Raw genomic sequence first — 15,399 nt, forward strand, 5'->3', positions numbered from 1 at the left:
CGTGCCTGGCAGGAAAACCATGTTCTCCCTCTATTTTTCATCATAATTAAACGTTCCAGTGGGTCTCCAATCACCCATTTTCAGCCCTGTTGGCTGAAAGCATGTATTGTTGATGTTGGTATGGTCTTTACACGTGTTCCACTTGTCCGAACAATACTGTATTGTTTCGAGCGGTGAAGTGTCAGTGATTGACGGCCCAGGTACGGGGGACGCAGGTGCAGGCGCCGCTGAGTCTCCGCAAAATGGCATTACAGGTGGGCCGGAGACATTTCCAGTTGAGTAATTTTTTACTTTAAAGCTACACTGTCCCCTTTGGCAAATGTATGAGAGATTCTGTGTAACTTTTCATCAGAATTATTGTTTGATGAGAGAAGAGAATTGAGCCGATATAGTCCATGATATAGTTCCTCCTATAACTCTGGCAGATTCGTAAATGATAGATAACAAAATGTTTATCTGAATCGCATGTTATCCTAATTTAATGGTTACCTATACAAATACGTTTATCGGACTTATAGGGCCTGCTATGAAAACAACATTTACTGATTTAGATTGAGGAAGAATATTTTTCTGCGTGATACCCAATCTATTGAACTTCGATCAAGTTAGATTGTTTTCCATCTGTAAAATATAAACTCAGTACCAGATTTTTTTTTTTACAAAAATGTCATTATCTTAAGGACATTAAGATCATTCAGAGTTTTCGAAAACTGTTTTCATGAGGTGTGTTCACAAAGACAGGGTAAGAGAAAGGTTCATGATGAATTGAAAAATATGACAGAACTACATTGATTGGTTCCTGGTCAGTATTTTTAACATAGTGCACATTCAACAAAGATTTTGATTGGTCATTGGCTATTAGCGATTTTATCGCAAACCTTTATGTTGCAGAACCCAGATCTGTGATAGAGGAAAAGGCGCCAAAGTTAAAAAAAAAAGATGGATGAGCGGAGTGCAACTTTAACCATGCAGGTGTACCTGTCTGAGGGCCTGACAGGAAAGTGGGAAAATAAATTGAAAAGAAAGCACATCGAAGTTTTTAAGGAAAAAAACCCCGACAAATCGAGTGATGAAAAGAGTAAAAACCAAGGTCCTTTTGATGTATCAACACACGTCAAACAAATTACCTTTAACTGTTCGATAAACAATGAAATCTTCAAACTTGATAGGCGATGGGCCGTGAACAGCCGCAATAACAACATAATGCATGCTCCTCCCCCTTCTCTTCCCCCTCTCTATCTCTCTCTTATTTTTTCTCTCTTCTTTCTCACTCTTTCATTTCCTCTTATCTTCCACCCTTCCTTATTCTGACAATTTCTTTCTCTCCTTTTTTCCCCTCAACTATTTCGAACCCTCACGTGGTCTTTTCGTGATCGTTTTATGATAACCACCATTATTTCTTAAGGAGTCAATACTCAGAATTCGAATGACGGTGCCGTAAAAAAATATAATAATAATTATACAAAAGCTTCATACTCCATCCCTCCATCTCATCTTTAAAAAAAATCAACAAAACAATCTTCAAAACATTCTATTTCCTCTTCTCTTTCTTTTTCTACCACACCTGTACGCTCCAGACTCCTCCCTCGCTCCTTCGTTTCTCATTTCCATATGAATGGCGCTCTATCCAGGGGCGTCTTTTCATCCACCAGTACAGATTGGCTACCCCCTACTCGTTTAAATACCCCCATCCTCCGCGCACCCCCGGAGCATATCGTCTTTGGTCTTCTGGTAACTGGTTTATCTCATTGCATCTCCACCACCTGCCACTCTGACTTCACAACTGCTACCCCCTAGAAGGATCGGAATAAGATCGAAAAAGAATATTGAAAATCTATATAGATTTGGCTGGAGTAAAATAGTATCAAATCTCGAAAGGACTCTTTTATAGCTGCTGTTTTTTGTCAATGAAATGTCTTGTTTGGTTTGCTAACCAGTTTTGAGGAATATATGCAGTGACGTTGAACATCTTCAAGGCGATTTGTTTATTCTTGTGACTTTACTTCGTACCGGTTTCGGATTTTGGTGGTACGAAATGGTTTGAAGCTTCGATTGTCCACTAGACGAAAGCGAAACTGTCAATTCTTAATACAAGAACCTGCTCTTAAAAGGGTTTATCAATCGTTTCGAATAACGATTGAACATTTTCTTGTTGTGTTAAAAGAAAGCGAACATTATTCTTAATTTAGTGACTAACATTATTTTTGATTTATTTCCTTTCTCGTATCGGCGCCCCGAAATTCATCTCCAAACTTGCCAATTAATTACCGGAGAAAACCAAATATGAAATTTAATTCGGTTTGCTTTGTCTTCATCTGTTTGGCATTCGTGGTCAACGCCTTCCCATACAATCAGGAAGCAGCTGCTAGAATATCACCTTACGTACCGGATGTCGATTCCGCGCCCCAAAGACAGCAGGAGGAAACGGTAGGCTCGATGGAGGCCAACGAACTCCTGCAAATTTTGGGTTTAAGCAAGGAACCAATTTCGTTACCAACTAGGGAGTCGACATCGCTTTCGTCGTCGTCATCGGAGAGGAACCACTTCGCCCACCCGTTCATGGTCAACCTTTACAACTCCTTGGTGGATCCGATGTCGGGATTGACGTTTGGGCGAAGACCATACAATGCCACTAAGATAAGAGCCGTGCCTGAAGCAGGTGAGTAGATGATATTGTCCTTTGAAGCACCGAGAATATCTATAGATACTTGAAGTGTGCAAAATAAATTGGGTATGATAAAGTGTAAGATTTACCCCCCCCCCCCTATATGTGAGTCACATGGAACAAAGGCCGAAGACTTTTTTTCTGTTATTAAACCAACTCAAATTTACCAAAGCATCTTGGTCACCAATAAACATATTAAAAGATAGTTCTCTTTCTATGCATCCACGTGGCGTTCTGTTTGAAAAAGAGGAAAGTTGTTTCATCAGCGGTAGGGTGTGTCTCAAAGTTGACAATTTGGAATTCATATTCTAGATTGTGAAATATTTTGTTGATATCTTAATATTTTTTCACACTAAAGATTATAATTATAGGAACACACATAACAAAGCGAAAAACTCGACAGCAACATCGAAGGAAAGGATAAAGAGGGAGAAAGGGTGAGAGAGGGAAAGAGAAGGGCGGGGAAGAGAGACATATACAGACATTCATGTTATAAATCTTCTTCAGGGTTGTCTGCATGCTGCTGCTTTTAGCGTGGGGGTCCACACTAAAACAATGATTGACCTATGTGGCTTTTAAAACAGACTACAGCTAAACCCAAAGAAATAAAGAAACGATTGGATACAATCGATCTTAGCGCCTGTCAAATTTAGAAATAGTTTCCAAACGCCAAGCCGATGAGTAATTTTGGCAGGGTTTTCACACATGTTGCAGCATCTGCCGGATGGCGTTGCGCCGAGCCAGTCGTCCTGTCTCGGTGCTTCAGTATAGAGTCATGGATCGACAACACTGTGGCACGGACCGATCCGTGGTTGTCTGCCCCACTAATTAGGTCTTTAATCATCGCAGAAACTTTCATGATTCGAAGAGAATCACACATGTCAAAGTAAAGTAACATAAGTTTGACAATCAACCCCCCCCCCCAAAAAAAAAAAAAATGGAGGGTGCGGTGTCACCACGATCAATCAATATGGAAAGAAAAAAGTTTTATTAGATCAGATAATTTTTCTTTTTATGATTGAATATAAACAGGTTGGCCCGTATTCTGAAGTCAGTTTTAAAGTTGTGGTTTTATAGTATGGATAGCCAATTGTTACATAAATCACTAACAGTAGAGATATCATATTTCAGCTCATTTGGCTCTCAAATCACTCATAATTATTTAGGAAGTATAAATAGATTATTGTCTTCACCATCGATGAATCAGGAAAGAGCACAGCAAACATAAGAAACATACAACTTAATAAAAACTTTGACACTATTGGCTTCCCATAATTTTAGCACAGAGTTAGACCATTGTCTAAGTTAAACCTGACTTCAGAATACGGGCCGTTGAGTTAAGAATAAAAGCATTTGGTTATGCAGATGACTTGACACTGCTGTCACCTAGCGTGACTGCTCTTCAAGAAATGATTAAAACTTGTTTAGATTATGCCATTAAATTTGATATTCTGTTTAACCCTGAAAAGAGTCAGTTAATAGTTTTCAGCTGTAATGGTAAACCAGTTATGGATCCAGGAATCACGATAAACGGAAGACATATTGATATTGCATCAAAAGTAACTCATCTAGGGAATGATATTTCTAAGAATATAAATGATTTTGATATCTCAAAGTGTGTTGGAGATTTCAATCGACAATGTAATATGTTTTTGTTTAATTTCAAATATGCTAACTCTCACATAAGAAATATATTGTTTCATAAATATTGTTCGAGTTTCTATGGCTCACAGTTATATCCTCTGTTTGATAAATGTTTTGATAATATTTGTAGACAATGGCGGGTTGCAATAAGAAGGGTTTGGAAAATTCCATGACAGACACACTGTCATCTTTTGCCTTATTTAGCAGGTGTTATAGATCCAGAGTTATGGTTTGCAAAAAGATGTTTATCTTTTGTTGTGAAAGCTATGAATTCCAAAAATTATACAGTGGCACATATAGCAGGAATGGCCAGGTATGGAGCTCATTCTGTGTTGGGAGGTAACATAAGATTCTTGAATGATAAGTACTTCATGGATAACAATGAAATTCAAAAGCAGTGGGCTGTGCAATGCCAAGTGAATGATGAGACAATACGCATAGTTGAACAAGTAAAGGAATTGATCAACTCGAGGGATGATTATTTATGTAAGGGTTTCCTTAACCGAGAGGAGTGCGAGGAAATTATCTCGTATTTATGCACACTCTGATCTTACCCTGTTATACATGTATTTTGTTGTTTATGTTTTTTTTTTTTTTGTCTTTACATATATTGTGAATGTGCCTATTTGTAGAATATATTGTATATATATATATATATATATATATATTTTTTTTTTTTTTTTTTTTTTTTTTATATGTGCTTTTTAAAGCGAATAAAGAACTCTTGAATTGAATAATGAGCATACTTATACTTACTGATATACTATAATATAGATATATAAAATGGATATTCGAGATGTTTATGAAATGGAGGGGGATCGGATCGATATTTTTGGGATGAAATACATTCTCCCGAATGTGCTAAATGATGCAAACACGAAGAAATATCAAAAGGAAGTATTTGTCTTATTTTAGTTACAAACTATAATGAAAATACACATACATAATTTTTTTAATATTAGAGCAATAAAAAGTATCTACTTTTCATGTTCAAGAATAAATGGTTTGAGAAAGTTCACGAAAGTGCCCAAAAACTTGCCAACAATATTAATATTATCAAAGCCTTTAACATAGACGTTGACGCCCATACGTGGACGTGGACATGATGGAAGCCAAATATCTCCAACAAAAGACAAATATATGACCGCACAGATCTTTTTTTTTTTACATCTCAGTAACAAATTAATTTAAAAGAATCAATTGGCAGTTGTCAGAAAAAAATGCAGTTGGTTTAATGGATTCCGATCTTGACGCTTTCTTTGTCCTTTGTCCCTCATATTCATGATCATTGTTCGTTAAATATTATGGCATAATTATTTTTCAATATTTCAAGTATTCCATTCTCTTTTCTTTACTTTCTGTCAATGTTTTAGTCTTTCGTCTCATTCTTGTTTAAATGTCAGTTCTTTCCTCAACATACCATTTTCAGTAATAGGATAAGATACTTACTTTTTTTATCAATCTGTTTACAAGAATACGTGTCTTCTTTAGATTCAGTAGTTTCCTTTCAACATGGACTATGTGTTTTCGACTCCATATAGTGGAGCACATTAATCTTATACATTGACCATTGGTCATGTTAAGAATATTTCGAAATTATTGTTGTGTCTTACGTGACTACACGAATGTTGACGAAGTTGTCCATGGTTATAGTCAGATATACTGGCGTATAGAGGGAGGGGGGAGATGGTAGATTGGGGATACCCCCTCCCCCGCAGTTTAAGTTGCAGATGTGAAAATTGAGGGGGTGTATATTCGTTTTTATTTATTTATTTATTTCACATCTTTATACAGGGTAACCCATTCAGCTATACACGATAAAAACAGTAACAAAGATAAAAAGCTGGTTTGCAATCGGGCCCTGTTAATCAAAATACATACAAATTATAAAGTACATAATATGCAAAATATACAAGAAATAAATCTTTAAAAATCCCAACCCTCTGTGCCGTCATCAGATTGGGTATCAGTTGGATGGGCATTGAACTTGAACAGGTGTCATGATCAACGGTCTTTCTTACCCCCCCCCCCTTCCTTCCTCCCTCCTTCCAGGCCGAGGTGGTCGACTGAGCTTCCATTTTAATCTCTCTCTTGTGGAATCGAATGTGGCCCTCCTCCAAGCTGAATTTCATCTCTACCGGATAAGACCCCGATGGACTTCATCTCAAGATACAAGAAGACCAAACTACTTTCAGGTAACCATGACAACTTTATGCATATTCTACGAACATGAAACGAAATCTATGTAATGTATAGGGCCCACACCAGGTCAATATATCCTATAAAATTCATGGTTTTGTGCTATTTACGAGGACTTCGAATCGACGTAAGAATTCCGGTATAAAAAATAAATACAAATTCCAAAACGTTATGTTTCAATGATTTAAGTGGGCCTATTCCATTACAATTTTTGCTATGTCAGGCAATCAGGGATGTTTGCTGGAGGAAGAAAAGGGGCGACCACCACTATGGTTTTTTAATACACTTGTACCAGCCCTTCAGACAAGAATCTAACAAGTTCTCGGGTTATAAAGAACAACCATTGAAATATGTTTTTGTATGTTTAAATGTAATAACATTTGATTTAACCGATCCCTGGGGTTTTCTATTCAGACTTCACCGATAAAGGCGAAACTCTCTATTTACCTGTAACTAACGAATTATCAAAATCAATGTGGTCTTGTTGGACAAATGTCAGTGATATTTTTAAAGCAAAAAGATTTTTAAAAAAATAATCACATTCTGGAAATCTATTTGGAGAAAAGTCTAAATTTTGAAGAAAGTGAAAAAGAAAGCATACGAAATATTAGCATGACAACCCCTTCTCTTTTTCCGGATCAAAAACTTTCTGTAATACCTTTTGGTTATCATTGGGACAATCACGAACATCCATTTAGAACCAGGGCATGGGTATAGTCATTATACATTGCTCAGAATATGAATAAATTGATAAAGAAATAATACAATACCCCCTCCTCGTTCACAATCTATAATTTATTGGATGCTGTAATTTTGAAATCTCTGAGGTGTGTTAAAACAAAAGGCATTTTGTCGCCTGACCCAAAAGGTTTTGACCTAGTCGTTCCGACTCCTGGATGGTCTGATTTTACTGCTTAAGTTTAAATAAGAGTAGTTCTATACTAGACTGGATCATCTTAGTTGAATGCTTCTCATCTAACACAGCAAATTTAAAGGAATCTCCTAATTTTATTAGCGAATTCCCGCTCACTTCTTTGCTCCACAGTATAGTAAAAAAAACTACCGGGAATCTAATTTTTCCATCAACAAAAATCTGCAAATATTGTAAATATTCCTCAGATTTTTTATAAATTTAAGAGGTTTAATTTCAGTGTGAATATTATTTGAAGCTCTGATTTAATATATGATAACAAAAAAGTTTGATTCCGACATTTTAAAGCAGTTATGAATGCGACCAGTCATTATTAGGGGCATATAATGGATTCTTCAAAACCTTACAATTTTTGCCCCCCCCCTCGCTATAATATTCCTGGACGGAATAAGTAGGGGAACAGCATACAGGAAAACATCTTAACCATGATTTATAACAAAGGTTACTTAATGAATGTTTTTGCAAGAGTTTCCTCGATAACGTGAAAACATCTTTCCAAGCGCACAAACGATATAAATTAAAGCATTTAGGATGACACTCCCAAAAATGTCGAGGACACAATCATGACGACGATCACCCCCGGCAATATGACCAGACGAAAATAATAAATTATCGATCTATTTTACATTTTTCAAATCTACACGGACTGTCAACCTGAATGAAATCTGAATTCCTTGTTTAAAAGATGCATCAAAAGAAGATCTCCCAAGACATGACTTGCTAGCGAGAAGTAAATTCCCTAAAGATCCGAGCCTTCGAGAGAGATTGGAATGCTTTTTAAACCATTGATGAAGACTTATAAGGGTTTGGGAGGCCTGCATCCCCCGAAAATTCAAATGATAAATATTTACCATGTTTACAGTGTCAGAAACTGCACCTGATATATGTAAACCTGGAGGAAATGAAATGATTGATTGGGTACGTCTGAAGGAAACTGTAGTTAGATTCTTTCTTTGTCTTTTGAAGGAGAGACTGTAGAGGGGGCTGAGAGTGCAGTAGATGGTGCAGTTTGACACGTACAGCCAATATTTTTTTTATTTATGCATTTGAATGAATTATTATTTTTTGTTTCAAAATTAGTTTTTCTTTTCTCTTTCTGCTATTCGTTCGTTTTTTTCTTATCTCTCTTCCACGTATATTTTTCATTTCTTTCTTTTTCTTTCTTTCTTTCTTTCTTTCTTTCTTTCTATTTCTTTCTTTCTTAATATATTATTTGATTTTTTTTCTCTTTTTTCTTTATTTTCTTTATGTATGACCGTGTTTACTCATCTTTCTCGCTCGTTTGTTTCTTCTCTTTTTTCTTTGGCTACCATCATTCCACCAAACCATTGTTAACTCTCTTCCACGTATATTTTTCATTTCTTTTTCTTTCTTCCTTTCTTTCTTTCTTCCTTCCTTCCTTCCTTCCTTTCTTTCTTTCTTTCTTTCTGTCTTTCTTCCTTTCTTACTTACTTTCTTTCTTTCTATTTCTTTCTTTCTTAATATATTATTTGATTTTTTTTCTATTTTTTCTTTATTTTGTTTATGTATGACCGTGTTTACTCATCTTTCTCGCTCGTTTGTTTCTTCTCTTTTTTCTTTGGCTACCATCATTCCACCAAACCATTGCATCTGTTTTGCTTACCTTGTTCTTCTTTATTTCCCATTCTTAATCGAATCGTTGGTTTGTTTTCGTAGTAGTGGGTTGACATTATAGCAATATTCTGCAAACATTTCGACGTTGGAAAATATAATTTAATCACCGTTTTCCAACGAAGCTGTATAATTATGTTACTTGAGCGTGTTGTATATTCCACTTAGAAATATCCCTCCTCTCTTAATTAAAATTTCCCCTTTTGTTCATTATTTTGTGTCAATCGATAAACAGGTCCACGTCTACCAACTCAAATCATCTGACACGTCGTCGTTGGAGGGCGCCAAACTAGTTGGATTGAGGCTGATGTCTGCCAAAGGAACTGGATGGGAAGTGTTCAATATTCGAGACAGTAAGTTGTTAAGTAAAAAAAAAACCTGCAATATATCAAGAGGTGACAGTATTCTAAGGCAACACTGTTACATCACTGTATAAAAAAAATCAGACTACATTGCGATATATAAGTGTATAAGACATAACCTTTTTTATAGGTTGTACAGGGTAAATGAAAAATAGTCACAGTGTATATTTATCTAGGTGATGTCATTAGAATTCATATATGAATAATTTTCAAATTTTACAGTACATAGGTGTCTTGCTGGAAAAGAAATAGATTACGGTCGGAAATCGTTTCAAGTGGCGAAAATGATAATTTCAGAGGCAAGATTCGCATGTTAAGTGGCAATGACATGAATCATCATTATTTGATCATTACGTTTCACACACTTGTACTCTATTTCCTTATTTCTTTTATAGCTGTTCAAGAATGGCTGAACAATAAGACTTCCAACTTTGGGCTCTACATCACTGTGACGTCACTCTCTGGCCAGCCTCTCCCTGACAACATGCTTCGGTTTGCGAAGAAAGCACGCCATGATAACGGTCGTCAACCAATACTCGTGCTTTTCACACAAGGTGGGTGTGTGTCACGTGACAAATATTGCTCGTATTAATAACAATCACATTCCATCCTGATGACTGTAATTTCCCTTATTTCAACTATGACATCGGCCGCCGATGACAATGATGACGAAGACGATGACAGCGGTAATTTCGTCGTGCATAATCACGCTAGATTTCCTTCTATTACGGTACTAAGCTAGAAATATGTATTTTGAATTAAATGAATTTAGGTCGTATTATTCATTAGCACGCTCTCGAATATCGGGTCTTATTGCTTTTAAATTTCGCCATGAGTCCACCCGTACACACACGATTTTTTTTTAATTTATTCTTTATTTTTTAAACAGAGAGTCTGGATCGGAAAAACGGGAAAAGAAACATATCCCAATCCAACGATGACGAATCGCCTCCTCCTGCCCTTTCAACAATGGCATTTCACCATGTACCAAGTTCTTCAGAACTCCAACGCCGAAAGCGCTCATTGGCTAAACATCGAGCTTACGTCCAGGATTTAGAACAATCAGAAAACACTACACGGTCGGGAGGTTGTCTCCGAAAGAACATGTATGTAAGCTTCGAAGCGATTGGTTGGTCGCCTTGGATCATCGCCCCCAAGGGATATGACGCGTACAGATGCAACGGTGGGTGCCCACTCAATTCGAAATCGACGGAGGATGAAACGTGGTCCAACCATGCTAAAGTAAAGGCAATCATGACCCGGAGGAAGCGAGGGGTGTCACCCCCGTGCTGTGTCCCATCAGAGTTCCACCCACTTGGTCTTGCAATTCTTTACCTTGAACCTGAAACCAGAAACATTGTATTGACAGAACTCCCGGATATGATTGTGGCAAAATGTGGATGTCGTTGAGCCAAATTTATACATATTCAAAAACAATAAAAACATTTTATAACCGGTCAAAATCCCACCAGCCAACACCTCTCCCTGAAAGACGATACGAGTATAAATTTTGACGAAGTATATTTTTATGCCTGAATAGACTTTGAGAAATCAGTGTGTAGCAACAAACATGATGGATTTAAAAAATTGTATTAACAGTAGAAATCGAAATGAATATCTTTAATCCTCCTTCTTATCAAGACAAACTTAGGACTTTAAGGATGCAGCAAAAAAAAAACTGTCCACGCAATTAATTAGAAGCCAATTGTGTATACATGCCCAATCCTATGCTTGCAATGTAAAACATATTTCTTGCAAGCAGGATACTAAAGTAATCTTGGTCTGTGTAGCCACATTATGTTAGAGAGCTTGAAATTCCTTATCTTTGATGCAAAATTAAAAATATATTTTGGGGGAAATTAGCCATGTATAAGGTAGTCTATTCTGCGTCGCCAATCATTTCACAACCGTTTTCAGGCAATTTTACGTTTGTTGTTGTTGAATATGATGGCGCTCTTCAATCTCTCCAGATTATACGCGCCAGTCGCTTTCGTAAGTAGGACGTCGTCGGCAAAGGTGATCCATACGACGTTAAACCAATGGTGACGATTATATGACATATTAATATAGATTAGTCACCCATCCACCTATTATATTAGTAGGTCCTACAAGATTAAACATCTTCGAGGAATAACACTTTAATACTGATAGTAAATTCTGATCTTTGTGCCAAATACGCTGTGCGGCAAGTTTGATGGCGCCGTCATATCAGTACTTCAAGTTCTTTGTCAATTTGCGTTGCGTTGGTCTCCCCTCTAAAAGAGTATGAGGGGAGGGTTAGAGGGGAAATCAGAGCTTCCAACATGTGTAACATGATATAAAACAAGAGTATTGTGGATGTGGAATAAGGATGAGAACGTAGCGTTATAGGGGAAAGAAGACACCGTGTCATGATGATCTCGGTTGTGATATAAAAAAACGAAAAACACCTCCCCTATTCACATATCCATGTGCATGATAGAGAGAACCAACGCTGTTGTTGTGTGAATGATGCCATGAAAGCCATTGAGATGGAGTGCGGTAGCATTCTACGTGAATAAGGAGGGGGTATTGATTGGGTTGGTCTGTGAGCGCAATTCAGAAATGTTACCGTCGTAATTCGTAAATCTTACAACACGTTCCAGAGAAGACAACCAATAGCGCCGCTTAGCACTTATTCAGTACTTTGACATTGTTCATATCTGTACATTTATATGAATAGTAATTTTGAAACGCGCATAACGGTGTAAATACAAGCTTTATCATTGAGTTTGACATTGGTGGCTATATTATACTGTAACGACTCGAACCATGCTTTTCTGCCGACTTAAAACAATAGTTATTTTTAACTTTGTGCTACTAAAGCTCATATATTGACAAGTTATCACTACGTATGTGACTAATAATTCATTTCATATAAGAGTATAAGAATGTACAGCGGGGTTCCTCTATCTGGTATTTCGTATCTATACGGTGGTGTTTGATGTTATATCAAACCATGCAAAGGTATTTTTTTTTTTTTTACAGAAAGTAACTTTTAAGCAATTTTCGATCAGTTAATTCACCTCTCCGGAAAGGAAGGTGTTTGTTTCATGAGATGTCTTGGATAATTCTTATAGTAACGTGTTTTATATATTGTTTCTTTAGGATGTCTTGAACGTCAAGAGTTCCAACAGCCTTGTGAAAAGGAGTCCTTCGGTCTACACAAAAGAGTATACAGCTCGTTCATATACAAATTATCTCAAAAGCGGGCGCTCTGTTCGTCATTACCATGACTACAATTGATTTCAGCATTGTATTATGACAATTTTGGGGTTTCTTTTTCTTTCTGGGGGGTCATTAGCGGCGGAAGTAAAAAAATTTAGGGGGACCACCAAAATTTGTTGACAAGCAAAAAAAAAAAGTTATATATCAACCACAATTTTAGGGGGAGGCCGACAAAAAATTTTGACAAGCAAAAAAAAAAAAAAAAAAGGTCAACGAAAAATTTAGGGAGGGACACGTCCCCCCGCTTCGGCCGCCTATGGGGGGGGGGGGGTGATATGGAAATAAACTCATGTTGTTGTTGTTTTTTCTTTATCGTCATGGATCACATCACAAGTGCGGTATAAAAACCTAATAAATATCGTACATTGATGATGTATGGTCTTGGGTTCATAATACTCAATTCATGGCCCTGTCCTCATAATTCCACATATCGTGAATAAAAATGGATCACGGAGATAAAATTCAGAATTTTCTTTTATATCCATGTACGGATAAAATTTATAAATAGAGTACTAGTATCATCGGATTTGGTTTATCCACTGTTCGTTATCAAATTAATATGTATTTGTGTATAATAGGTAATATTATTTTGTGTTCTAAATTTTGTGTTGAATCACTGCCATTATAATGAAAAAGATATTGTGACAATGTAAATAAAAGCGATATATATCATTCATTACAATGCTAATTGGAATTCGTTTATTTGTTTTCACGATAATGAGCAGGGGGTGTGGTAAAAAGGGAAGAAAGGGGAGAAAGAGCAAGGGTTAACAGAATAAAGAGGGATATAAGATAGAGAAATAGAGAAGAGAGAGGAAAGCGCGAAAGAAAGATAGATAGAAAAGATGAGAAGAGCGAGACCAGAAGATGGTGCCATGATTTTCAGGCAGTCAGATGGAGAGGGTCTAATTTTGAAAAAATAAAAAAAGACCCCCCTCCCAACATTCAAACATCCCTGTTTGTCGATATAAACAAAATGAAATGATGAACTAATAAAAAAAAGGGATGGGGAAAGGATGGCATTAGTTTCACATTATATTTCTCCCGTTCTCTTAATTCATCTTTCTGATCACCCACTTCGGTGTTTCATCTCTTTTATCGGAACTTCTCATCGATTTCTCTTTAATTACTAGTACTTCCTTTTTCTACTCATCTCCCTTTATCTATAATCTCATTATATTTCACCCTTTTCCTGGTTTTTCACTCTCTCCCCATTTTTTTGTATTTATTTCCTTTTCCATCCCCTTTATTTTCTGTACCTTGTTTTTCTTCTCCATGCTGTCCGATTCTTTTTGTTCTACTCAGTACCCTTTCTCTCCGTCTCTGTTTCTTTTCTCACTCTTGTTTTCGTATGATCATATCCCTTTCAGTTTCTATTCACTTTTCTATACAACTAGCCTATATATTTCCCTTCTTCATAAACATTCTTCTCATCGGAATATCCCCTTTCCACCCTCCATACCTACTTCTCCTACCTTGCTTTTCACTTTAATTTCTTCCTTGTTCTGTCTTACCTCATCAGTCTTCTATCATTTTCTCAATCTTACTCACACGTCATTCTCTTTTCCCACTATATCTCATCCCTGCCTCATAATCTTAATTTCTTACCCTCTTTCATGTCATTATTCCTTAAAGGGGGAGTGAATTGTGCGTGTCTCTTATTGACTGTGTGTTATAAATACGTAGTCTTAAAATAGATGTTTCCAGACATTTCTACAGAGAATAAATTGACCTATAATTTTTTGTATAAACTGAAATGTTTTGAGAGGAAAGGTATTGGTTTTGCTACTTGGTCACATAATTATTGTGGTATAAATGTATTGAGTAGTTTAATTAGCATGTTATCATTCAAGTAGGTCTATATTACTAGACTACACTAGCATTGTGGGTTAGGAAACTGGCCAGGTATGAGTAGTTGAGGACTCGAGATGGCGCTATTCATTCGTATCTGCTTTAAATACATTCTTTCCCTCCCACCCTTCCTTCACCTCTCTATTGGTAGTAAAGATTCAATGATGTTATTTTCTTTTGATTTATGTCACATGCTATTCTCCCAATTCCGCCAAATAGTAGAGACTAGTGACCATCATTTCACCTTTCATTCACTGACCTTTTATGAAAATTTTACATTTGGCACCCCCAGAAAAACATTCATATTCATTCTTTGGGCAAACCCACTTTTTTATATAAGACCCTTTCATCATGAGTTTACCCATATGTATAAAATATCAGGCAATCATGGAATATTTTCTATAATATTCTTCCTAATTACATGTATGAAACGAATTTGAAAGCTTTAATTTTCTATTGAAAACTGACAATTGGATCTCCAAGTACATCCAAGAAGAATCAACTCAACTAATGCAAAGTTGACTCTATTCAGAAAAGAATTATTTCTTTCAGCAGCAAAACCATGTCAGAAGTGAAGGAGTTGAAGGAGTTGAGATAAAAAAATAAAGGCAATAATGAACAAAAAATACCTTGTTTGAAAGAGCAAAATTATATAATTTCATATCATGGACAAGTTCAATCTCTCATTAGAATAGTGGCATCCCCTCCCTGTGATATACATTAAAAATACAAAGTATCAATTCAACCATAGTTGCCATATTAATATTGCCATTTCAAAAATACACTAAAACACAGGATAAATTGCTTAAACAAATCAAATTCAAGTTCCAAAACAAAGACAATGTGATGGGTCTAGGAATCGGTGGTTT

At 36.4% G+C, this 15,399-nt stretch overlaps 1 protein-coding gene across 1 annotated transcript; it reads left to right on the top strand.

Annotated features, from left to right (window-relative positions):
* The first annotated feature begins 1,706 nt into the window (after window positions 1-1,706).
* Window positions 1,707-13,368, top strand: LOC129281348 (bone morphogenetic protein 2-B-like). The gene is made up of 5 exons (XM_054917286.2): window positions 1,707-2,659; window positions 6,362-6,504; window positions 9,307-9,424; window positions 9,829-9,987; window positions 10,323-13,368. Exons 1-5 carry the CDS (start codon window positions 2,284-2,286, stop codon window positions 10,841-10,843), a joined length of 1,317 nt encoding a protein of 438 aa, XP_054773261.2. The 5' UTR covers window positions 1,707-2,283; the 3' UTR covers window positions 10,844-13,368.
* Window positions 13,369-15,399: the final 2,031 nt, after the last annotated feature.

This window comes from Lytechinus pictus, chromosome 18 (assembly GCF_037042905.1).
Source record: "Lytechinus pictus isolate F3 Inbred chromosome 18, Lp3.0, whole genome shotgun sequence".
In the NCBI taxonomy this organism is placed as follows: Eukaryota; Metazoa; Echinodermata; class Echinoidea; order Temnopleuroida; family Toxopneustidae; genus Lytechinus; species Lytechinus pictus.

Excerpts from the sequence above, each read along its gene's own strand:
- LOC129281348 (XM_054917286.2), top strand. The coding sequence starts at position 2,284 with ATGAAATTTAATTCGGTTTGCTTTGTCTTCATCTGTTTGGCATTCGTG. Across the intron at positions 2,660-6,361 it reads AAGAGCCGTGCCTGAAGCAG|GCCGAGGTGGTCGACTGAGC; the intron begins GTGAGTAGATGA and ends CCCTCCTTCCAG. Across the intron at positions 9,425-9,828 it reads AGTGTTCAATATTCGAGACA|CTGTTCAAGAATGGCTGAAC; the intron begins GTAAGTTGTTAA and ends TTTCTTTTATAG.